Here is a 25,038-nt window from a genome sequence, read left to right as displayed (position 1 = left end):
TAATTTCTGTAACTTCTCAAGACAGTATTTCATATGAATGAGGTTCTGCAGACCTCTAGTAAAGACATACGTCAGGAATAAGAGTCTAGTTCAGAAAAAAACAGCCTTCCTGTACATAGAATAACCTCTGGCCCAACCTGCTCTGCGCATGAACTTCATTGTGATGCAACATCCAGAACTTCAATGTGTCGTAATAGATGTTTTGGTCAGCACATGACAATCTAGAAGAGCATTTCTCAACCAAGATTCAATGGAAACCTGGGGTTACTCCAGAAATTGCTGGGAGTTCCTTTAGCTGTGAATAATTGACCTCCTGTCTGATGATGCCTGCATAGTTCCAGGGCCAACTCCATTTGGCAGAGCCATGACTGAGGGACTTCAGATCTTGAGGTTTCCACCCTTCCCTTAAAACCCAAAAGTACCATCATATTCCTCCACCCCTCTTCAGACTGACCAGATGACAACCATTCTATTTTATTTGAGTTCATTGAGCAAGGGGCAGTTTCTCCTTCGTAAATAAGTTCCTAATAAACCCCATGGTCTTTTTAATTATCCATAATAGGTTTGTTCTTCCCATTGACCAAACATGTAAGGATCATTCTTCCCACTTACCATCACACTAATGTACCATGAGTTATATGTAGATGTAGTACTTATTAGTAGGGTTCCCTGAGACCAGAAAGTTTCAGAATTTCAAGGGTTCCTTTTGTGTTGAAAAGGTTGAGAAAGGCTGATCTAGAATCTTGCAAAGGCTTTTACTCCATATATATCCACTTACCTGTAGTTCCAATCTATGAGAGACTGGATCTGTTTTAGTAGAGCTGCACTTTCCACATGTAGATGTCCTGAAACAGAAAACCTACAAAAAGTGCATCCTCTGTCTTCTAAATCTTAAACTTTATTAAGTATTTTGTGGAGAATGAAAAGGGCGTCTTGATGCAACATACATAAGGGTGTGTGTATAAACTGCCATTTTTACCATTTCTTTTGGATTGGAACAACATCATTCCCAATTTGTGTAAGTAAGTTTTTGCCCAAGTTTAAATAGAGATGAAAGTGTAAACAAAGCCGCTGGAAGAACCGGTAGCATTATTTTGGTGGAGAATGCACAGTTGATCTGAACAGTAGCATTTGATACACACAAGTTGAATATGTCAAATGTTACAAAATCTGCAGATATAAGAAAACCAGCATCACAAGGGATTTGGTGGGTTTGGTTTGTCTGACATTTTCTTAAGCTCTTCCAGCAAGGCAGATATGAAAACAAATAGTCCAATGCTCCCATTAATGTCTCGTAGACAGAAATGAGGAAATCTGCAGATGTAAGTAAAACCAGCATCACAAGGGATCTGGTGGGTTTGGTTAGTTGGACATTCTCTTAAGCTCTTCCAACAAGGCAGATATAAAATGAAACAGTCCAATACTCCCCATTATTGTCTCGCAGGAAATCACTGGAGATTAACTGAATTGTAGCTTTTCCTTATGCATAAAGGAAGGGTCATCTAAGGGCCTTGTATGTACTTTTCTGAACTGTCACCTCTCTCTTATGGCTAGCTTACAGTAGGTGCTTCACCATTAGCCTACAGTATATGCTCCTTCAGATAGTGTTGGTTCCTCCTTGGCAGTACATACACACAAGACCAACCTGTACAGCTGCAGGACCAAGAGGAACCAGCAGAGAGATACAGAGAGGTATAGATGTACACCTGGGCCTGAGGGTCAGACGTAAATGTGTACTTTTCATGTAACTCGAGATCAGATAACAGTTTAGCACCTTGTAAAAATATCAACAGAAGGTGTATTATAGAGTAGCTGGTAACCAGTGATCTGGAAACTGTGGCCCTGGTGTCGGATGTGGCCCTTTATTTGCCTCTATCTGGACCTTGAGGCACTATTCCTGCCATGGATACAAGGCGCCATTCTTCCCACTGACACCAACAATGAGCCACTATTGCTCCCACTGATTCCAAATATAGGGCACTATTCCTTACCCTTATACCAACAACGAGGCACTATTTCTCCCACTGATACCAATGATGGGGCATTGTTTACTCCCAGGGCATTTTCTACTCACACTGACCCCCTAATGTCGGAAGGACAGTAAACTCGCTCTTTGGAAAGTTTGGAGACCTTACCTTTGCCCACTGTGAGAACATTTCATTGCTCTTGGTCCCCAGTACTTTTCAGGAGACAAGGAAAAGACTATATTGCCCCATTAGGCGTTGCACAGTTTGGTAGGTAAAGAAGATCTCCACCCTACCAAGGTTGCCTGCTCTTTGCGTCAGTTGCAAAAATTGATCAATTGCCAATGGGTGGGTTAGGATCATTTACATGCCAAGCTGCTTTTTATACACAGCTCATGTCTTAAGAGTAAATGCATTGTTTTTAGGCTCCTTGAGGAGTAGCTCAAACATCTAGCCTATGAAAATGCATTTACTGCTAAGACATGGGCTGTGTATGAAAAGTAACTTGGCATGTACAGTAAATTGTATTTGCCCACTCTTTGTATCTTCCCAATCTGTATGCAGCACAAATTAGACAATACCCTCTATAGGATCTAAGAACATTATACTTTTTCAGGTTATAGACTTTGCTTAGCAATATCAAAAATCACAATGCAGTCACAGCTGGGATGTCTTGTAAAACACATGCAAGGAGGTGCTAAGCTACTACAGATTGCCATGAATGACAAAGATGATTTCCGTGCATGTTTTCTGTACAAAGATTTTCCATGCCGTGACACGAGAGAATGAAGTCATACTCACAGGCTCGAAATCCGTGCTCCCCATTGTTCTTGGCGACCTCGTCGCTGTAGACCGTGGTCATGTTCCCTTTTTCACACTGGTTCCTGCAGCGGTCCCCCACGCAATGAACGCGGCAGATCATGGGTGTGAACATGACTCTGACCTTCTCCACCTGTCCGGAGGCTGGCATCCACCGCAAGCAGCAGAGGGAAACAGAAAGAAAAATCAGTCTCCTATCCATTTTGAACTCTCACTCCCAGAGGCCCCGATGAATTGCTAGCTCTTCGGGGGGCCTTAGGGAGTGGGTTTAGTTTTCTTCTTTGGTGCTGTGTAAGTTTTTGCGGATTGTCTACTCTCCTCCTGCTTCTCACGTAAAAAGGAGAAAGGGAGGGAAAGAAGGGGGGAGATTTGGGGGGGCTTGCTACTCCTATGGGGTCTGGTGTTGTTAGAATCCCCTCACACAGGAGAGCACAGAGCTGGACTGAATGATACTCTCACTGTACTACAGCAAAGAAAGTTGGAGATTAAAAAAAAAAAAAAAAGAGGGAGAGTGAGAGAGAGAGGACGGATGAGGGGAGTGACATGAAGCAAGAACGGTTACACAGCATGCTGGCTACAATATGAAATGTGGATCAACTAATTAAAAACAGTCACTGGGCAGTGATCCAACAACAATGTTTACAAGGGTATACCGTCAGCCATTAGTAGGGCTCACTTTAACCCCGTTCACTCCCTGCTCCAAATATTTATATACAGTCAGGATACAGAGAATATTTGAGGTAACAAGAATGAGCCCAAGAGGACGGGATAGCAGGACAGAAATGATTGCACCTGCACCACACAAAGAGATACCCAGCTACCATAAGCTAGATAAAACGGTATACAGCTAATTGCTATAACGATGCTGGGTCTGTCCTTGGGTATGGAGCTCTTATCAATCACATTTAACAAAACAGCAATAAGCAAAGTGCAGTAACTTCCAACACCCATTTGGAGTTCTTCACTTACCTGACAACAGTAAACTTCTATATGATCGGTTGTTATGAGTGACTACACATGTTTATATTTCTTATTAAAGCGAAGTTCCACCCTAAAAATGAAGTTTGCACCACCCACTAGCTTAAAAACACCTGAAAAAGAATTGGATAATTAACATTTTTTTTTGTTTCACTTACCTTGTTTTGAAAATATACTTACCTTCCTTCCTCTTCCTCCCTCTGCAGACACGGTGCACTACGTCACTTCCTCCTTGCATTGACTCCTGGGAGATGAGCGTCATCAATCCCAGCATTCAATGCGCCTGCACCGGAGTCACTCGTCACTTCCGGTGCAGGCGCGTCATTCCCTGCTGAGCAGCTTCTGGGCATGCCCAGAAGCTGTTCAGGGATGATGTGCCTGCCCCGGAAGTGACGAGCAGGGCATTCTGGGACTCTGACGTCACCAAAGAGGACACGAAGAGGGATGCTCCGGCTTCAGCTGCCCATACCTGAGATGGCAGCGGTGGAAAAGACATTTTCAAGGTAAGTATTTCTTCCTACAGGTAAGTGGAACAGGGAACAGTTCAGAAGATATCGTTGCTTAAATGCACTAGCCCTGATTGTCCTGGGGGCATTTTTAACTTAAACATTTTTTTTGCCCGGAACTCCGCTTTAACCACTTTACCACTTTCCGCTTTAACCACTGCTGTCTTACGTCTGGGCCACTTTTTGCGATTCTGCACTGTGCGAATTTGACTGACAATTGCGCGGTCATGCAACGCCGTACCCAAACGAAATTTACGTTCTTTTTTTTCCCACAAACAGAGCTTTCTTTTGGTGGTATTTGATCACCTGTGCGATTTTTACTTTTTGCGCTATAAACAAAAAAAGAGCGTCAATTTTGAAAAAATAACAATATTTTTCACATTTTTTTATATAAAATTCCCCCCCCCAAAAAAATGTAAAAATCTAAATTTTTTAACATTTTAGGCCAATTTGTTTTCTGCTACATATTTTTGGTAAAAAAAATTGCGATAAGCGTATTTTGATTGGTTTGCCCAAAAGTTATCGCAGCTACTAACTACGGGAAATTTATGTCATTTTTATTGTTTTTTTTTAACTAGTAATGGCGGCGATCTGCGATTTTTTTTTTGCTAGACTGTGACATTGCGGCGGACAGATCGGACCCTTAACTGACATTTTTGACACTTTTGGGGGTACCAGTGACATTACTACAGTAATCAGTGCTATAAATATGCACTGTTACTGTAAAAATGGCACTGGCAGGGAAGGGGTTAACTTTTATTGGTGATCAAGGGGTTAATGTATGCCTGGTGCTTACTAACGTGTGTGGGGGGAGGGGACTGTGTGACACAGGCACAGATCGCAGGTTCAGCTATGCTGAATCCTGCAATCTGTCCCTGCCTGTCACTTAGGAGATCCGTCTGCTTTGTTTACACAAGCGGGCGGATCTCCACACTCGATCCCCGACGATCGGGGAAGAGCGGCGGTGATCACCACCGCTCCTCCCCTGGCCCGACTCCCGCTGTGACTGAAAACAGCGGGAGAGAGCCTCTGGCGGCGCGTGCCGCCCACAAGGGGAGGAGTCCAGCGACGTAGGCTGGTGGGAAGAAAGGGGCAGAGCCTCGGCGGGAAGAAGGGGCGGAGCCTCGGCGGGAAGAAGGTGAGTGCGTGCCCATTGCCCAAGTGTGTGTGCTGGATAGGAGGGGGATGGGGAAGCTGCATATAGAGGAATTCATCTTTCCCTATTCTTGCTGCAGCTGCTGAATAACTGATTCTCCTCCTCTCCCTCCTGCAGGAAGAATAGGGAAAGATCAATTCCTCTACAGTATATGCAGCTGCCCCATCCCCCTCCTATACAACCTCATTTGCTGGGCCCCCAGTGCTCCTAACCCCCCCCCCCTCAGTGCTCTTAACCCCCCCTCAGTGCTCTTAACCCCCCCAGTGCTCTTAGCCCCCCCCCCCAGTGCACTAGACCCCCCCTGTTCTTTAGCACCCCCCCAATGCTCTTCAGCTCCCCACAGTGCTTTTCATCTCCTTCCCCCCTATGCTCCATGTCCCCCCCAGTGCTCTCCACCCCCCTGGTTTTCCCTGCCCGCCCCCCAAGTGCTCCCTGTCCCCCCCAGTGCTCTCCACCCCCCTGGTTTTCCCTGCCCGCCCCCCAAGTGCTCCCTGTCCCCCCAGTGCTCTCCACCCCCTGGTTTTCCCTGCTCACTCCCCCAGTGCTCTCCACCCCCTGCGCCTTCCAACCCCCTACAATGCTTTCCAAACCCCCTCTTAATTCTCTCCAGCCCCCCCCCCCCCAACCGTGCCCTTCAGCTCCTCCAGTGCTCTCTGCTTCCCCTGTGCTCTTCTATCTTCTATCATGTCCTCAGTCTCTGAGCATCTCCTGTATCATGTCTGCAGTCTCTGAGCATCTCCTGTATCATGTCTGCAGTCTCTGAGCATCTCCTGTATCACGTCTGCAGTCTCTGACCATCTCCTGTATCACGTCTGCAGTCTCTGACCATCTACTGTATCATGTCTGCAGTCTCTGACCATCTCCTGTATCATGTCTGCAGTCTCTGACCATCTCCTGTATCACGTCTGCAGTCTCTGACCATCTCCTGTATCACGTCTGCAGTCTCTGACCATCTACTGTATCATGTTTGCAGTCTCTGACCATCTCCTGTATCATGTCTGCAGTCTCTGAGCATCTCCTGTATCACGTCTGCAGTCTCTGACCATCTCCTGTATCACGTCTGCAGTCTCTGACCATCTACTGTATCATGTCTGCAGTCTTTGCCCATCTCCTGTATCATGTCTGCAGTCTCTGACCATCTCCTGTATCACGTCTGCAGTCTCTGACCATCTCCTGTATCACGTCTGCAGTCTCTGACCATCTACTGTATCATGTTTGCAGTCTCTGACCATCTCCTCTATCATGTTCTCAGTCTCTGACCATCTCCTGTATCACGTCTGCAGTCTCTGACCATCTCCTGTATCATGTCCTCAGTCTCTGACCATCTACTGTATCCTGTCTGCAGTCTCTGAATATCTCCTTTAGCAAGTCTCCAATCTTTTACTCAAACTTAAACACATTGCTAATAATATTAGCTATCTATTTATGCTGAAGGTAGGACTGTGCAGGGGAGGCAGAGAGTGCAAAAGGGGGAACTGTGATTAGAGAGACGGGGGCAGACTGCAAGGGGCACTGTGATGGGGGGCTGTGAATTTTGTGCAATAAATATTCTTGAAAACATTACAAATTTTTTTGGGTGTTTTTACATTTTAACGTTGGGGGGGGGGGGGGGGGTGCCGTGCCAGATATAGGATCCGCCCCGGGTGCCAAATGCTCTAGGTACGCCACTGGTAGCGCCCAATGGGCTTTCTCAAAGGTTCAAGCTCTGATTGTTTTTTTTTTTTTTTTAATTTTGATTTTTGTGATTTTTAATTTAATAACTCAATCAGGAAAATACCGCTATAAGGTCACTAGATGGGGCTAGTGATCATACAAAATACACATGCTAGACACAATATGGGGATAACTTGTGATGGCTGTGTGAATGCTTAGGGATTTGCAGAGCAACTTTACAGAAATGTATTGTGGTTTTAGTGCAATATTATATAAATATATTCATAAATAATTTTAGAAAATGTTATTTAGTGAGTAGGGACAGTGTTTTTAGTGTACATATTATATGAATATTCACTATATTACCAAAAGTATTGGGACACCTGCCTTTACACACACATGAACTTTAATGGCATCCCAGTCTTAGTCCGTAGGGTTCAGTATTGAGTTGGCCCGCCCTTTGCAGCTATAACAGCTTCAACTCTTCTTGGAAGGCTGTCATGAAGGTTTAAGAGTGTGTCTATGGGATTGTTTGACCATTATTCCAGAGGCGCATTTGTGAGGTCAGGCACGGATGTTGGAAGAGAAGGCCTGGCTCGCAGTCTGTGCTCTAATTCATCCCAAATGTGTTCTATCGGGTTGAGATCAGGACTCTGTGCAGGCCAGTCAAGTTCCTCCGCCCCAAACTCGCTCATCCATGTCTTTATGGACCTTGATTTGTGCACTGGTGTGCAGTCATGTTGGAACAGGAAGGGGCCACCCCCAAACTGTTCCCACAAAGTTGGGAGCATGAAATTGTCCAAAATGTCTTGCAATGCTGACACCTTAATTGTTCCATTCACTGGAACTAAGGCCTTAAAGAAGGATTTCTTTGGTTTTGAAAGCATTGCTAGGTATTTACTAAGAGGCTCATTCAATGCACATATCACATTTTCAATGCACAAGCAAAGAAAACCAGTAGTAGAACTGAATGGTACAAGATGAGAAAAATGTGGCCAGCACAGCAAGAGCATGCATGATGAAGGAAACCTTGGTGGTTCTGTAGCTATTGTATTATTAGAGGTGACCTTCTGAACAAATGCAAATAAAGGCAGTTTTTGAAAAAAAAAACTTTTTTTTCCTTTCTAAGGGTATTATTTTTTGACTTCTCTTGTGTGTCTGGCCCTGGGTCCATCTACCATCATCAGCTTCCAGTTGGAAGCCTTTCCTGTGTTACCTAAGATCCTGATAATTCTGTTCTGTGCGTTTGCATCATTTTGCTCATCTTTACTTCAAGAACCTCTGTGTAGATATACTTTTTGTTTCACATTGTGACCTATACAATGCAGATGTATGGATTATTTTTTTATTTTTTATCATAAACGCATTGGATTTCATATTTCTTGAGTTACTATTATTTTTGTTATGACATGGTCTTTCCACAGAGTTCAATTCTGGCTGTCTCCTGAAGAAGGAGGCATTGTCCCCACGAAACGTGTAGAGGTTATGGCCCTTATAGATAAGGAATCCCATTTTTTAGCAAACCATATGTTTGATCTGTTGACATTGATGCTACCATAATTGAATTGCATGTGCTTTTAATGTATCTTGTAATAAATGTTGTATTTTTCTAACATCCTGTTGTACCATTTTATCCAGAACCACTCATAAAAGTCCCATGGCAACATTTCTTTTCGGTTTTTCTCTCATTAAAATAAAGCTCTTGGTGTGCTGCCAACATATTCCACTTCTGTGGTGCCATCCGCCGATTGTCCCTGACAACTTAACAGGGGACTATGTTCTGGTGTGCAATGGAGATATATACCTGAATAGTACAAGTCCTCAGAACAGGCAGAAAAGCAGAACAGATAGACCTCTATCAATAAATGCTCTATTTTACCTTCAGAAGTGCTATTTTTTCATCTGACCCGATTTATTTGATATTTTTCAACATTTGCTTAAAGTAAAAACAAAACTTCCAGTTGCGTGGTGACGCCAGCCCATACCTCCACCCACATTAAAAATCCTGCTTGCTTGCATTTTACTTATATTTTTATGTTAAAGTTCCACTTTTTTTTTTTAATCCGTATCTTGGCACAGTTATACTTTAACTAGTTATCTTTGTATATAATATACTGTATACAACTCTTGTGAGCAGGCAAAAATTTCCACTTGCCTGCTCACATTAGGTGAGTGGAAATAAGCTGAGGGCGAGTGTGGCACTCCCTCCCAGGGGCTTATCTGCCACGAGGCAAATGGGCGGCATTTTACAGAGGGGTCGGTGCTGCCTCCCAGGCAGAACGGACACTAACGAGCAGTACGCCTGCTGAGGAATGCAGGGAATAGGAGCGGAATGGACCGCCGATTTAGGAACCAGTAGCGCTGGCTCCACCTCCACTGCTGTATGAGACTCTACTGGCCGCTGGTTACTAGGACCACCTGGTGTCTAGCAACCAGTGATGTCACGTCTCCGACTCCCCACCCTAATGCAGAGGGAGGTTGAGGCGGCCACAGCATTCAAAGATTTAACTTCCTCCTCCGCGCCTAGTGCTCTCCACAGTCCACTCACCTCCTCTATGGTCTTCCCTGGGCCTCCGACATGCTCTAAGGGAAGGGAACTTAAGTCTGAGGTGAGGTTGGGCACAAGCCAGATTGGAACCATGTGTGCAGTCAGAGGGTCATGAGGGAGCCAGGCACAGTCACTGCAGAGTCATACAAAGAGGAGGGGTTCATGCTGGGACTTGTAATCCTTCACTTTTGGGAGATGTGACCCCCCTAATGTGAAGGACTACAGGTCCCAGCATGAGCCCCTCAGAGCTGAGGATGTGACACCCCCGCCCCCCCCAACTAGTGAAGGACTACTGGTCCCAGCATGGACCCATGAGATCTAAGGATGAGACCCCCAAATGTGAAGGACTACAGGTCCCAGCATGAGCTCCTCATAGCTGAGGATGTGACAAGGGGCATGTTTAGTGGCGGAATTAGAGGCGGGGCAGGATAGGGGTTGGGTGTGGCAACTGGTGGCGAGTAACTCTTAAGGCCCGGCTTGTAGAAATTTTGAGCCCTGCTGTGTGTATATATATATATACAGTGGGTACGGAAAGTATTCAGACCCCCTTAAATTTTTCACTCTTTGTTATATTGCAGCCATTTGCTAAAATCATTTAGGTTCATTCTTCTTCCTCATGAATGTACACATAGCACCCCATACTGACAGAAAAACACAGAATTGTTGACATTGTTGCAGATTTATTAAAAAAGAAAAACTGAAATATCACATGGTCCTAAGTATTCAGACCCTTTGCTCAGTATTTAGTAGAAGCCCCCTTTTGATCTAATACAGCCAGGAGTCTTTTTGGGAAAGATGCAACAAGTCTTTCACACCTGGATTTGGGGATCCTCTGCCATTCCTCCTTGCAGATCCTCTCCAGTTCTGTCAGGTTGGATGGTAAACGTTGGTGGACAGCCATTTTTAGGTCTCTCCAGAGATGCTCAATTGGGTTTAAGTCAGGGCTCTGGCTGGGCCATTCAAGAACAGTCACGGAGTTGTTGTGAAGCCACTCCTTCGTTATTTTAGCTGTGTGCTTAGGGTCATTGTCTTGTTGGAAGGTAAACCTTCGGCCCAGTCTGAGGTCCAGAGCACTCTGGAGAAGGTTTTTGTCCAGGATATCCCTGTACTTGGTCGCATTCATCTTTCCCTCGATTGCAACCCGTCGTCCTGTCCCTGCAGCTGAAAAACACCCCCACAGCATGATGCTGACACCACCATGCTTCACTGTTGGGACTGTATTGGACAGGTGATGAGCAGTGCCTGGTTTTCTCCACACATACCGCTTAGAATTAAGGCCAAAAAGTTCTATTTTGGTCTCATCAGACCAGAGAATCTTATTTCTCACCATCTCGGAGTCCTTCAGGTGTTTTTTAGCAAACTCCATGTGGGCTTTCATGTGTCTTACACTGAGGAGAGGCTTCCGTCGGGCCACTCTGCCATAAAGTCCCGACTGGTGGAGGGCTGCAGTGTTGGTTGACTTTCTACAACTTTCTCCCATCTCCTGACTGCATCTCTGGAGCTCAGCCACAGTGATCTTTGGGTTCTTCTTTACCTCTCTCACCAAGGCTCTTCTCCCCTGATAGCTCAGTTTGCCCGACGGCCAGCTCTAGGAAGGGTTCTGGTTGTCCCAAACGTCTTCCATTTGAGGATTATGGAGGCCACTGTGCTCTTAGGAACCTTAAGTGCAGCAGAAATCTTTTTGTAACCTTGGCCAGATCTGTGCCTTGCCACAATTCTGTCTCTGAGCTCTTCAGGCAGTTCCTTTGACCTCATGATTCTCATTTGCTCTGACATGCATTGTGATCTGGAAGGTCTTATATAGACAGGTGTGTGGCTTTCCTAATCAAGTCCAATCAGTATAATCAAACACAGCTGGACTCAAATGAAGGTGTAGAACCATCTCAAGGATGATCAGAAGAAATGGAAAGCACCGGAGTTAAATATATGAGTGTCACAGCAAAGGGTCTGAATACTTAGGACCATGTGATATTTCAGTTTTTCTTTTTTAATAAATCTGCAACAATGTCAACAATTCTGTGTTTTTCTGTCAGTATGGGGTGCTATGTGTACATTCATGAGGAAGAAGAATGAGCCTAAATCATTTTAGCAAATGGCTGCAATATAACAAAGAGTGAAAAATTTAAGGGGGTCTGAATACTTTCCGTACCCACTGTATATATATATATATATATATATATATATATATATATATTTACATGTCCCCCATCATTAGGGGCATGCTAGTAATGTATCTATCCATTGCATGCACACTTTGGGGTTGGTTTAATAAAGACAAATCCACTGTGCACTACAAGTGCAGTCGCTGTAGATCTGAGGGGGACATGCAAGGAGAAAAAAAAACAGCATTTTTGCTTGCACATGATTGGATGATAGAAATCAGCAGTGCTTCCCCTAATTTCAGATATTTCCCTCAGATCTACAGTGACTGCACTTCCAAGTGCACTTGTAGTGCACAGTGGATTTGCCTTTAGTAAACCAACCTCAATGTGTCATTTTTTCTGTGCAATTTCCATACTCATTTATATGCTATTCATCAGAAAGATTAAAAATAATCTACACTCCCAGCATGGCCATTTGTAGTCTCCCCAGCTCAGTGGTGTTGCATGGACTCCTCCTCTCACCCAGAATGCTTTATTAATTTTGCGCCCCCAATAATTATGCACCCAGGGCAACTGCCTCTGTAGCACGCCCCAATGCTACGCCGCTGCCCCAGCTACAGAATAAATGTGCAGAGGTCCACGTTTCTCAATTGCGAAATCTTAGGTCCTATTTCATTTTAAGGACTTCACAATTGCACCATTGCTATTAGTGCATTTTTACATACCATTTGTCTGGTCATTGTGGATGTCATTGTATTGTGGAGGAGCCCGCTGGAAGTACTTATGGATAAATGTCTAGAAATGAATTCCTAGAGATTTTCAGCCAAGGCTCACAGCAGGAGACACAGAATTTTCTTATATTTATAATCCTGTCAGGGAAAGTATTATTTTTCTATTCACGCATTTCCACTGAGCCAACAAAGCAAACACAGTCCCTCCGGAGTCTTCATAGCCACCTCATAAAGTCAGCTCCTAAGAACTGTTTTCTGCTATTTGCATGCTAGTCTGTGGCAAACACTCATAACAGCCTAAATTGGGGAACTAGAAAGAATATAAAGCTGCGCAGGTTCCTAAACTAGAAGTGATCAAAGAGATATGAAAAGTGATGCACCAGAAAGAACGCCAAACAAATTATCCAATAATTAGATTAGTAAATAACCATTTAAAGGACAACAAACAGCCAACGCATTTCAGGGGGGCCCATGGGTCTCTCTCTCCCTCAGGGTTTAAGCACAGGACTAAGATCAGTTTCATTGCTGATCTATTGATTTACTGATCCAGGTCAAGTCTGACTTTTCAAACAGTAAGCAATTAGCCACTTAAGGCCCGGAAGATTTTACCCCCTTCCTGACCAGGGCCTATTTTGCGATTCGGCACTGTGTGACTTTAACGGACAATTGCGCGGTCGTGCGACGCTGTACCCAAATGAAATTGACGTCCTTTTTTTCCCACAAACAGAGCTTTCTTTTGGTGGTATTTGATCACCTGTGCGATTTTTACTTTTTTGCGCTATAAACAAAAAAAGAGCGACAATTTTGCAAAAATAACAATATTTTTCAAATTTTTTTTATATGAAATTCCCCCAAAAAAATGTAAAAATCAAAATGTTTTAACATTTTAGGCCAATTTGTTTTCTGCTACATATTTTTGGTAAAAAAAATCGCAAAAAGCGTATTTTGATTGGTTTGCGCAAAAGTTATCGCAGCTACTAACTACGGGAAAGATTTATGTAATTTTTTTTTTTTTTTTTTTAACTAGTAATGGCGGCGATCTGCGATTGTTTTTTTTTGCGGGACTGCGACATTGCGGCGGAAAGATCGGACCCTTGACTGACATTTTTGACACTTTTGGGGGGACCAGTGACATTACTACAGTAATCAGTGCTATACATATGCACTGTTACTGTAAAAATGACACTGGCAGGGAAGGGGTTAACTTTATTGGTGATCAAGGGGTTAAATGTATGCCTGGTGCTTACTGACATGTGTGGGGGGAGGGGACTGTGTGACACAGGCACAGATCGCAGGTTCAGCTATGCTGAATCCTGTAATCTGTGACTGTGTGACTGTCTGTCACAAAGGAGATCCGGCCGCTTTGTTTACAAAAGTGGGCGGATTTCCTCACTCGATCCCCGACGATCGGGGAAGAGCGGCATTAATCACCGCCTCTCCTCCCCTGGGCCGACTCCCGCTGTGTCTAAATACAGCGGGAGCGAGCCTCCGGCGGCGCACGCGCGCCGCCCAGAAGGGGAGGGGTCCAGCGACGTAGGTGTACGTCGCTGGACTGAATCGAGCCACTTTGCCGCAGTACGCTTGATGTGAGCGGTCGGCAAGTGGTTAAAGGACAACAAACAGCCAACGCATTTCGGGGGGCCCATGGGTCTCCCTCAGGGTTTAAGCGCAGGACTAAGATCAGTTTCATTGCTGATCTATTGATTCACTGATCCAGGTCAAGTCTGACTTTTCAAACAGTAAGCAATTAAACTATGCTGATTGCGCCATTTCTGAGTCCCTAAATAATTTAATTGTACCTAAAGCAATATTAAAGTAGCATTCCAGTCAAATCCTAACTATGTCATATACAGTGCCTTGAAAAAGTATTCATACCCTTTGAATTTTCCACATTTTGTCATGTTACAACCAAAAACGTAAATGTATTTTATGTGATAGGCCAACACAAAGTGGCACATTATTGTGAAGTGGAAGGAAAATGATAAATGGTTTTTAATTTTTTTTACAAATAAATATGTCAAATGTGCGACGTGCATTTGTATTCAGCCCTCCTGAGTCAATACTTTGTAGAACCACCTTTAGCTGCAATTACAGCTGCAAGCCTTTTTGGGGATGTCTCTACCAGCTTTGCACATCTAGAGAGTGACATTTTTGCCCATTCTTTTTTGCAAAACAGCTCAAGCTCTGTCAGATTGGATGAAGAGCGTTTGTGAACAGCAATTCTCAAGTCTTGCCACAGATTCTCAATCGGATTTAGGTCTGGACTTTGACTGGGCCCTTCTAACACATGAATGTGCTTTGATCTAAACCATTCCATTGTAGCTCTGGCTGTATGTTTAGGGTCATTGCCCTGCTGGTTTTCCTATAAGATTGTCCTGTATTTGGCTCTATACATCTTCTCATAAACTCTGAACACCTTTCTGTCCCTGCTGAAGAAAAGTATCCGCAAAACATGATGCTGCCGCCACTATTTTTCACAGTTGGGATGATGTGTTTAGGGTGTTGATGTGTTAGTTTTCTGCCACACTTAGCGCTTTGCTTTTAGGACAAGAAGTTCAATTTTGGTCTCATCTGACCAGAGAACCTTCTTCCACATGTTTGTTGTGTCCCCCACATGGCTTCCTGCACACTGCAAACGGGACATATGGCTTTCTGTCAACAATAGCTTTCTTCTTTCTTCTTGCCATAAAGGCCAGATTTGTGGAGTACAAAAATAGTTGCCCTGTGGACAGATTCTCCCACCTGAGCTGTGGATCTCTGCAGCTCCTCCAGAGTTAGCATGGGCCTCTTGGCTGCTTCTGTGATTAATGCTCTCCTTGCCTGGCCTGTCAGTTTAGGTGGACGGCCATGTCTTGGTAGGTTTGTAGTTGTGCCATACTTTTTCCATTTTCGGATGATGGATTGAACAGTGCTTCATGAGATGTTCAAAGCTCCTTGGCCTTCATGATGCTGTTTGTTTTATTAAAGGAGTTGAAAAGGCAGAAGGTTTTTTATCTTAATGCATGTGTTCTCAGTGTGTTCTGTGGGTGCTCCCAGCACCCCCTAATACTTACCTGAGCCCCATCTCTGTTCAGTAATGTCAATGAGTCACTCAGCCGTCCGGGACTCTCCCTTCTGATTGGTTGAGACACAGCCATGGCGCCATTGGCTCCCGCGGCTGTCAATCAAAGTCAGTTAGCAAATCAGTAGAGAGAGGGGGCGGGGCCGAACTACAGCTCCGTGTCTGAATGGACACAGGGAGCTGCAGCTAGGCTCGGGTGCCCCATAGCAAGCTGCTTGCTGTGGGGGCACTCGATAGGAGGGAGGGCCCAGGAGCAGCAACGAGGGACCCGAGAAGAGGAGGATCCAGGCTGCCCTGTGCAAAACCAACTGCACAGAGGAGGTAGGTATAACATGTTTGTTATTTAATAAAAAAAAAAAGAGAGAGACTTTACAATTACTTTAAGGTTCTCTAACAAACCTCTGGGGGTTTACAGAACAGGTTTTTTTTAAATGGAAATTACATACAGGTGGACACTTATTTACTAATTAGGTAACTTTTGAAGGCAATTGGTTCCACTAGATTTTAGTTAGGGGAATGCGCAGTGAATTCGCAGGGTTTCCGGATTGCACCAATGTGAACTGAGCCTAAGGGTTAATGCAAGGCTCAGAACTATCATTTCTCAGTGGAGAAAGCTGTGTATTTGGCTTTCTCAAAATTCTGTAGTTCTGGATCAGAACATTAAGGCTCCGTTCACTTACCGGCGTATCAGATGGTGGGCAGAATCACGGCAATCATTGTAAATTATGTAAATGATGTGCGATTCCCGTGACTTGCAATGACACCCCGAACGCGGCATCATTTTGCCGTAATTGTCGCCTGGGGAATCGCTGTGAAATTGCACAAACAGAATCACAGGACGCCTGTCGCCCTGTACTTTTTTTGGGCATCAGGCGTCCCGCGATTCTATTTGCGCGGTTTCAACGCAAACTGTCGGGCGACATTTGCGGTGAAATCTTGCCGCATTTGGGGTGCCATTGCAAGTCAAAGGGAATCGCAGGGGCGTCCCATGATTTTCAATGATCCGGGATTCTGCCCACGATCTGATACGCCAGTATGTGATCGGAGCCTAAACCTGTGTCTTGGTTGTGCTAGATGCCTGCAACCTTGCTGATTACACAGGTGAGCAGGGCCATTATATACTCAGGTCTGAGGATAGCTGAAAGCTTCCAGTTTGAGGACCACTCTCAGTGTGTGAGACGGAAGGTCTCAAACGGGTCAGGGGTCCCCAGCCAGGAGACAGAAGTCTCATTGAGGGGTCAGAGGACCCAGCCTGAAGCCAGGAGGCAGCAGGTCTCAGTCCCAGGAGTCAGGTCGGCTCCTATCGAGGGTGCCAGGAGAACTGCAATCCATAGGCCAGAGGTGGACCATGCAGCAGGCACTGTAACTAACGGCTGAGAGAGTCAAGTGTTCAAAAAGAGCCGGACAACACAGTCAAACTGGAAAAGAGGCTCAGTCAGACTGGAAAGAGGTGCTGCCAACAAGTGAGCCAGGTGGCTCGGTATTTTAGTTTGCGCATGTTGTATGGAAGAAACCCCTGCGTGGGCAACTGATGTTTATGTAGCACTACTCCCTTAGGAGCTGCTGGTTTCAGGTTCCCCTGGGTTACCATTAGCAACAGCATGACAGTTCAACATTTTCCCAAGTGTTTTGGCTCAGTCAGGAAACAGTCCAGTAGTTTTGTTTTTTTTGTGTTTTTATTGAGAACTTGGATGGGAGAAGGGAATGAGTGTGATACTCCAACTTATATAACTATGGACAATCTGCTGGGACGACTGAATATTGATGAGTGCGGCAAGGCCGATGCTTCACCTTGTCAGTAGCGGTGAAGAAGTAGTTAATGACCTATTGAGGTAAACTTGACTGTACTGCAGAACACACTTCAGGGCCCTTCCTGGCACCCCCTTTGTTCCTATTCTTCAGGGTTATCTAGATGGCACCCCATTTACTGTATCACTCCCTGCATGAGCTAGCTCCTTGATCCCCTGACTTCATTGGAGTGGTCCCCCTTCCTGGGCAGACCCTTTGGCAAATCCCCTGGTACTCATGGACACTGTTTTTCCTGAGAGACTCTGCCAGCAGCTCCACTTGTCAGCACACTGGATCCTCTGCAGCTCAGCTTTACACCTGGTTCACTAGGCCGACTGCCTGAACCACCTTCCTCACACCTGCAGTAGGAGAGACAGCCGTCCACCTCCTCCTGTGACTCTGCTTCCCGCCCAAAGACGCCCCGTCACATGTCCCCTCCGTATTTATGGGCAATCCCAGGATGCATTGCAGGAACGCCCTCCCACTGGGACTGCCATAAAACACGATGTGTCACTGGCTAGGTTTCCTCCACTGTCCAATAAGCTCCTTCATTGCATACAATGGGGACACTCCCTCAGACCCAGTGAATCACACCTGGAAACATGTAACAGGCAACCTAATAGATCAGGCTCCCCTGATAAGCAGAAGGAGCAATATATGTTTTTTACTAGCACCTACCTACTTGGGAGGGTGCTACATTTATATGAACTTTCCATTTATTGAATGAAAGTGGGCTGCCACGCCCTAAAATACAGTTTTGGATTGGCACAACTCATTGTAAACGCACCTACTGCTTGAGCCCAATCACCTCAATCCCACAAGGGATAATAACAATAATGCTCATCAGGGCCAGATTAACGTAGGGGCTATTGGAGCTGCAGCTCCAGGCCCCTACCTTTTATATAGGCCCCGGGTTGGCCATATTCACTGTTACCGCTCTTCTGTCACTTGTAAACACAGAAGTCTGGCTTCTATGCTCGCTTCCCCAGGCAGCACCCTCAGAACCTCCCCACACAGCACGAAGGCCGGACAAGGAGGGACAGTTGCCGATGCATGGATGTGTTTATGGGCTTTAGAGACAGCATCCCATGTTGAATTAGGCATGCATGGCTGCACCCTTCCTCCTCTGGGTGCATGGCAAGGCACGGCCCTTAAGGCCCTTCAAAATCCTCAGCACCAAGCCCATGATGCTCTTAATCCGGCCCTGATGCTAATCAGTAGCCCTGAATTTACTTCGACTTTCCTTGCCACATAGGCATTCCAGGTCTGTGGTTCAAAAATGAATGAGACCAAAACAACGAGTATTATGAGAAGGAGGTCAGCAGTGCGAGGCTGTGTATTTCTCTCAGCACAAGCTTCCTCCAATGCTGATATGTTGATATATCAGGTCCGATGGAAAGGGAAGTTGTGGGAGGTGGGGACCCCTCTATCTTGTTATACAGATCAGCCCACTGAAATGATCATTTACCCAAGGAAACCTTTTGACATTAATGAACACAGTGCTCTTCCTTCACGTGACCTGAAATTTTCTGATGTAACCCAAACAATTTTACAAGCTCGCTCTACTATATATACTTTATATACTGTATTTATTGCTACTGCATTAGCTATAGAGATTTATAAAATTAGGAGTGGGATAAAATCAAACACAAAAAGACCCCACTCACCCAGCGCTCAAAGGAAACAGAAAAAATGATCCTACTGCCAATAAAATTGGAAGAGGACCGTAAGCTGCTGCTATAAAAACAATGAAATGAAAGCAGGTGTATTCAAAAGGTGATTGTAAAGATACACAAAACCACCCTAAATAATACACTAGCAGCACTGGTATATCATAAAAATATACAAATCCAAATAAATAACATATTATAAAACAAGAATGATAGAGTCTTTATGTTGGTGATAACAATGTGGAAGAGTTCATGCATACAGTCCAATACAACTGGATAAGACTCCAAGGATAAAACGATAATCAGATCATCCACAATAGTGCATCCAACTCGCAGAAAGCCTCCACCTCACCGCTGTGCACGCCTTATGGTAATACACTTACCAGAGGCCACTTAATTGAAAGCCTGTATTATTCAAAAAAGGGGATGACCATATCTTCAAAGCCCTGGAATCATGGATCGGACACTCTCCTCACAATACTGGACAGGACTCACTCAGCATATATACCGTGGTGCATGAAAATAGATATAATAAGCATATATACAAGCATGTATGATGTGGTTAACCTGCGTCTGGAAGTTGTTCCCCGCTTATGATCCGCTCGCCGCCTGGTACCTGGGCGGCAAACTTCCGGGTGTGATGTAGGACGTACAGGGTAACCTTTGTGACCGCGTGACCACACACTGACGCGTTTCGTTAGCAAGGACTTCAACTGAGGGCGTCTGATTATCGTTTTATCCTTGGAGTCTTATCCAGTTGTATTGGACTGTATGCATGAACTCTTCCACATTGTTATCACCAACATAAAGACTCTATCATTCTTGTTTTATAATATGTTATTTATTTGGATTTGTATATTTTTATGATATACCAGCGCTGCTAGTGTATTATTTAGGGTGGTTTTGTGTATCTTTACAATCACCTTTTGAATACACTGGCTTTCATTCAGCTATAGAGATTTAGATGCATTCACATTAAAGTAATGTATTTCAGCGCATTCATGCATGCATGTTTACGCATGTTCTTACTCATGTTATGCACATTGTGTTAGGGCTCCCAATGCACCACAATGGTTAAAAAAATGTGCAAGATCCCTTTTCAAAATGCAGTGCACCACATTGCATGGTAGGCGTGTTGGGGTGCATCGTGTGTTGTGCTTTACTGTACAGCGTGTTCGCAAGCCATTCAAAATGCATGTTACTACACGCGTTTTAGCATGCATTGCAGCAATGTACAAGTGTGAATGGCCCCATATAGATTGCCCATAAGAGGCAAGGTACTGGTAGATAAGTCACTACAATGATTCTGCCTAACGGCTAGGCTAAAGTTTAATTTGCTCTTAATTTGCCTTCCCTGGTTCCTCTCCCCCCCCCCCCTCATCAAAATGCGAATGTCATTTTTAATAAGGAAAGAGAGAAAGGTGAACTATTGAACAAATAGTACTAACAAATAAAGTGCTGCATATAACCATATACAGTTACGTATATCTGTGACTAAAGCATCATTTGCGCAATATATGCAAAAGTGCAATATAATAAATGTGCAATAAACAACATGAAATAAAGAGCAAAAATGTGTCCAATATGAATAAATGTACAATATGATAATGGTAGAGATAAACCAACTCCATGAGTCATAAATAAAAGCAAAAAAATTAATAAATAAAGTAAAGTCCTCAGTTATATAAAAAAGGGCTCTGAGAATTGAAGTCCATATCCAAACAAAGGAGGAACTTCACGTGTTCAAAAATGGAGAATTGTCACCCTGGGTGCAACCATCATCAAAAGAAAGAGTCAGAAGCGCTTGGCCAAAAATTAAAAAAAAAACTGAATTTTTGTAAAATCTTACCTGTAAAATTCCTTTCTCTGAGTCCTCCGACAGTCGCCGCCTCTTCATATTTGTCACAATGGGGTTATGACCTTTTCTCCGTAGGAGTAGCTCTACTCCTACGGAGCAAAGGTCATAACCCCATTGTGACGAATATGAAGAGGCGGCGACTGTCGGAGGACGTAAGAGAAAACTGAATTTTTGTAAAATCTTACCTGTAAAATTCCTTTCTCTGAGTCCTCCGACAGTCGCCGCCTCTTCATATTCGTCACAATGGGGTTATGACCTTTGCTCCGTAGGAGTAGAGCTACTCCTACGGAGCAAAGGTCATAACCCTATTGTGACGAATATGAAGAGGCGGCGACTGTCGGAGGACGTAAGAGAAATTTGATTTTTACATTTTTTTTGCGGGAATTTCATATAAAAAAATGTGAAAAATATTGTTATTTTTTCAAAATTTATGCTCTTTTTTTGTTTATAGCGCAAAAAGTAAAAATCGCACAGGTGATCAAATACCACCAAAAGAAAGCTCTGTTTGTGGGAAAAAAAGGACATAAATTTTGTTTGGGTACGGCGTCGCAATTGTGGGCCCTTCTTGAATGGGAGATTTACGGTGAAGGAAAACTGTACACCACTCTAAACAGTGTCTGGGGGGCTGTGGTTGCTGCTGCACAGAAGATCAAGAAGCTAACAGATTAAGAAACTAACAGACTCCATGAAAGGAAGGCTTATGACTGTTTTTTTTAAATGTTAGAAAATGTTTTGTATATTTCTAGTTGTTTGTTTATTATTCTCACTTGAACAGATGACAATGAGTGCCGGTTCACACTAGTACGACTTGTCAGGTGACTTGGTCAGCCTGACAAGTCGCGCACCGTCCCGGTCCATTGTGTGGTACAGGAACGGTTCTAATAGGAGCGACACAAGTCGCTCCGACTTAGAAAAAGGTTCCTGTACTACCTTGGGGCGACCTGGAGCGACTTGCATAGACATTCATTGTATGAAGTCCGTGCAAGTCGCGCCGAAGTCGCGGTGCACGCGACTTCACAGGTCGCCCCCGAAGTCGTGCCATGTTAGTGTGAACCGGCACTAAACAAGTGAGGTGGGAAAATTGTCATTTTACATTTACAGTAGTTGCATAATAATTCTGCACACTAATAGTTGCCCAATAATTGTGCACACAGATATTCCCCTAAGAAAGCCAAAACCTCACTTTTACTTTCTTAAAGAGGTTGTAAACTCACATATTTTTTTTTTTTTTTCTTCACCCTGAAAGAGAAACACATAATGAGCTCGTATACATCACATACAAGCTCATTATGAAATACTTACCTTAGAACGAGCCCTCGCCGTGCCGTCCGCTTCCCTCTATGACGGGCAACATGTCCAGTCGCCCGTCTTCCGGGATCGCGGCATCCGGCCATCTGATTGGCCGGAGCCGCGGTGACGTCACTTCCGTGCACGCGCGCGGGAGCCGACGGTCACGGCATGGGACTCTGAAGAAACGGCACCAGCGGCCGTTCCTTCAGAGCGCATGCGCAAGTGATGTCACTAGCTGCATGTAAGGTAAATATCTCCTAAACGGTGCATGTTTAGGAGATATTTACAGTACCTATAGGTAAGCCTTATCATAGGCTTACCTATAGGTACAACTTGCAGAGAAGGGTTTACTTCCTCTTTCAATATTCAGGTTTGAGGTTTATTAACATTTTGGATTGACCGAGAGCACTGTAGTTGTTCAATAATTAAATTAATCTTTAAAAATACAGCTTGCCTAATAATTGCACACACACAGTGTATATGGGCAATGTTATTGTAAATATTATATAAGCACTTTATTTATGTGAATGTAAGTACACTATATTGTCAAAAGTATTGGGACGCCTGCCTTTACACGCACATTAACTTTAATAGCATCCCAGTCTTAGTCCGTAGGGTTCAATATTGAGTTGGACCACCCTTTGAAGCTATAACAGTTTCAACTCTTCTGGCAAGGTTGTCAACAAGGATTAGGAGTGTGTCTATGGGAAAGTTTGACCATTCTTCCCGAAGCGCATTTGTGAGGTCAGGCACTGATGTTGGATGAGAAGGCCTGGCTCACAGTCTCCACTCTAATTCATCCCAAAGGCCTTCTATCAGAGGGTGGTCCAACTCAATATTGAACCCTACGGATTAAGACTGGGAGGCCAATAAAGTTCATGTGCGTGGAAAGGCAGGCATCCCAATACTTTTGACAATATAGTGTACACAATACTTACAGGACAGTGCTAGGTTTATATATGAGCAGTAAAGCATAACCACTGTGTGGCCCTGTAAAAGCAGAACCTGCATACATTATGTAATAAAGAAATATGGCTGCCCTCGTGTACAAATATAGTTACAAACTATATGTAGGAACAAGGTTTCTAAAACATTGAAAATATTCACTGACACATTCCATTACATATAACTTATCTTTTTTATGTATATCTAACAAAACCATTGGAAAGACGGCATGTTACTTTTAAAAGCGCAATGTTCATCAACTTGAACAATGTGTTCAGGAGAGACCGCAGCGAGCGTCAGATTATGACAGCCAGATGTTTCGAGGACTAACAACCTGCCCTGTTTAAGCTCAGGACTGTGGACTTTTTAGGAATAAAGGCACCTTTTGAAGTCTCAGAAATCAATCTCAGGAGACCTCATTCCCTGCTTAGTGCCAGGTTACATGTTTGCGATGCCCCCTGGGTCCTGGCTTCACATCACTTGAGTTAATGTTACCTTGTGCGTGCCAGGCAACCGTCTCGCATCCGCTGTCCCTCATCAACAAACAGCAGCTGAATGTCAAGTCCCAAATGGCTTCTGACAAGCAGCTGGCCTGATTCATTAGTGCGGCTCTGCCACAAGTGTTAGCCATTATCCTATCCGGGAATACGGGCCGGCCAAACTGTGAAGTCATACAGTACAGTGTGCGGGGTGACCTCACTGCTCTGCCCTGCGCACGCCTTACAAGTTCTCTTTCACTGGCACCAGGAGGGCACAGGCTGACGCATGTATGAATGGGAGATGCTAGTGATGTCAACTTTACAACCGCCTACCTAAAACTTGCTTGGAAAGACAACAAAATGTACGGGAAGACCTACTCATAGTGTCCCACATGAATAGAAGTATTTAGGTATAATTATTTTTTTCTGACACTGCCTTGCATAATATATTTACAATAGAACGGAGGAAAAAATCCATATGTTCTGCATGGAAATTAATATCTGCATGTCCCCTCTAGGAATAAAAGGATTTATGAGGGTTTCCAATATTGAAAGCAGTGGAACAGAGGTCCCAGCTCTTGTATACTGCAACAAGGTTTAGAGTGGAACAACCTAGCTCTCTCCCTGCAATATACCTACTTCTAAGGGTCTAGTCGCAGTGATGGCGAACCTTGGCACCCCAGATGTTTTGGAACTACATTTACCATGATGCTCATGCACTCTGCAGTGTAGTTGAGCATCATGGGAAATGCAGTTCCAAAACATCTGGGGTGCCAAGGTTCGCCATCACTGGGTGGGTGACTAATAACCATGTGAAGGTAGGAAGAAGACATCAGTAGAACTATAGTAGGATCAAGGACAGGGGGAACATGGAATGCCAAAAAGGCTGTAGACCAGCTATTCTAAAACAGGGTTCTGTGGAATGGGATTAGAACATGGAGAGCCACACTTCGCAACAGGATGTCAGTAGTAAACGCCTTTATAGAGCAAAGACAGACAAACTACAGGACTCCTGTAGTTTGTCTGTCTTCATTCAATAAATAGGTTTACTACTGGCATCCTGTTGCAGAGTGAAGCTGTCCATGTTCTAATCCTCTGTCTATTGTGGCGGCTAGCCGGGCCAGCACCTGCGGGGTTGCCTGCCCTGGGATTGACTTATCCTATCTCTTGCAATCAGGGTTTTGTGGAACCCTAGGATTCCTTCAGAGCTTTTTAGAGCTTGAGCTATGACTGGCTGATCTCCAATTTAATGGTGCCATCCATAGTACCAAGGCCAATGACACCTGGCAAACCCAAAGCATAACGCAATTAACCTTTTAGCTGCTTTCTTTCTACTGACAATGAATTGGTTTTAGTAAGGGTTCCCCGAGCCTTGAAAATTATGTTAGGGGTTTAACCACTTGCCGACCAGTCACGTTGACTGTACTGCGGCAAAGTGGCTCGTTCCCATCCAGCGACGTAGACCTACGTCGCTGGACTCCTCCCCTTGT

At 44.4% G+C, this 25,038-nt stretch overlaps 1 protein-coding gene across 2 annotated transcripts in view; it reads right to left on the bottom strand.

Annotated features, from left to right (window-relative positions):
- Positions 1-25,038, bottom strand: part of LTBP4 (latent transforming growth factor beta binding protein 4) — a 355,162-nt gene that overhangs the window by 216,682 nt on the left and 113,442 nt on the right. For both annotated transcript variants that reach the window (XM_082262863.1, XM_082262864.1), the window contains exon 5: positions 2,766-2,927. In XM_082262863.1, coding sequence (XP_082118989.1) covers positions 2,766-2,927 — 162 coding nt within the window. The remainder of the gene's footprint in view (positions 1-2,765; positions 2,928-25,038) is intronic.

The sequence above is a fragment of the Pelophylax lessonae genome (assembly GCF_965119305.1).
Source record: "Pelophylax lessonae genome assembly, chromosome: 7".
NCBI classification, from domain to species: Eukaryota; Metazoa; Chordata; class Amphibia; order Anura; family Ranidae; genus Pelophylax; species Pelophylax lessonae.
Note: the sequence above shows the minus strand (reverse complement) of the source record. Positions and strands in the feature narration are given on the sequence as shown.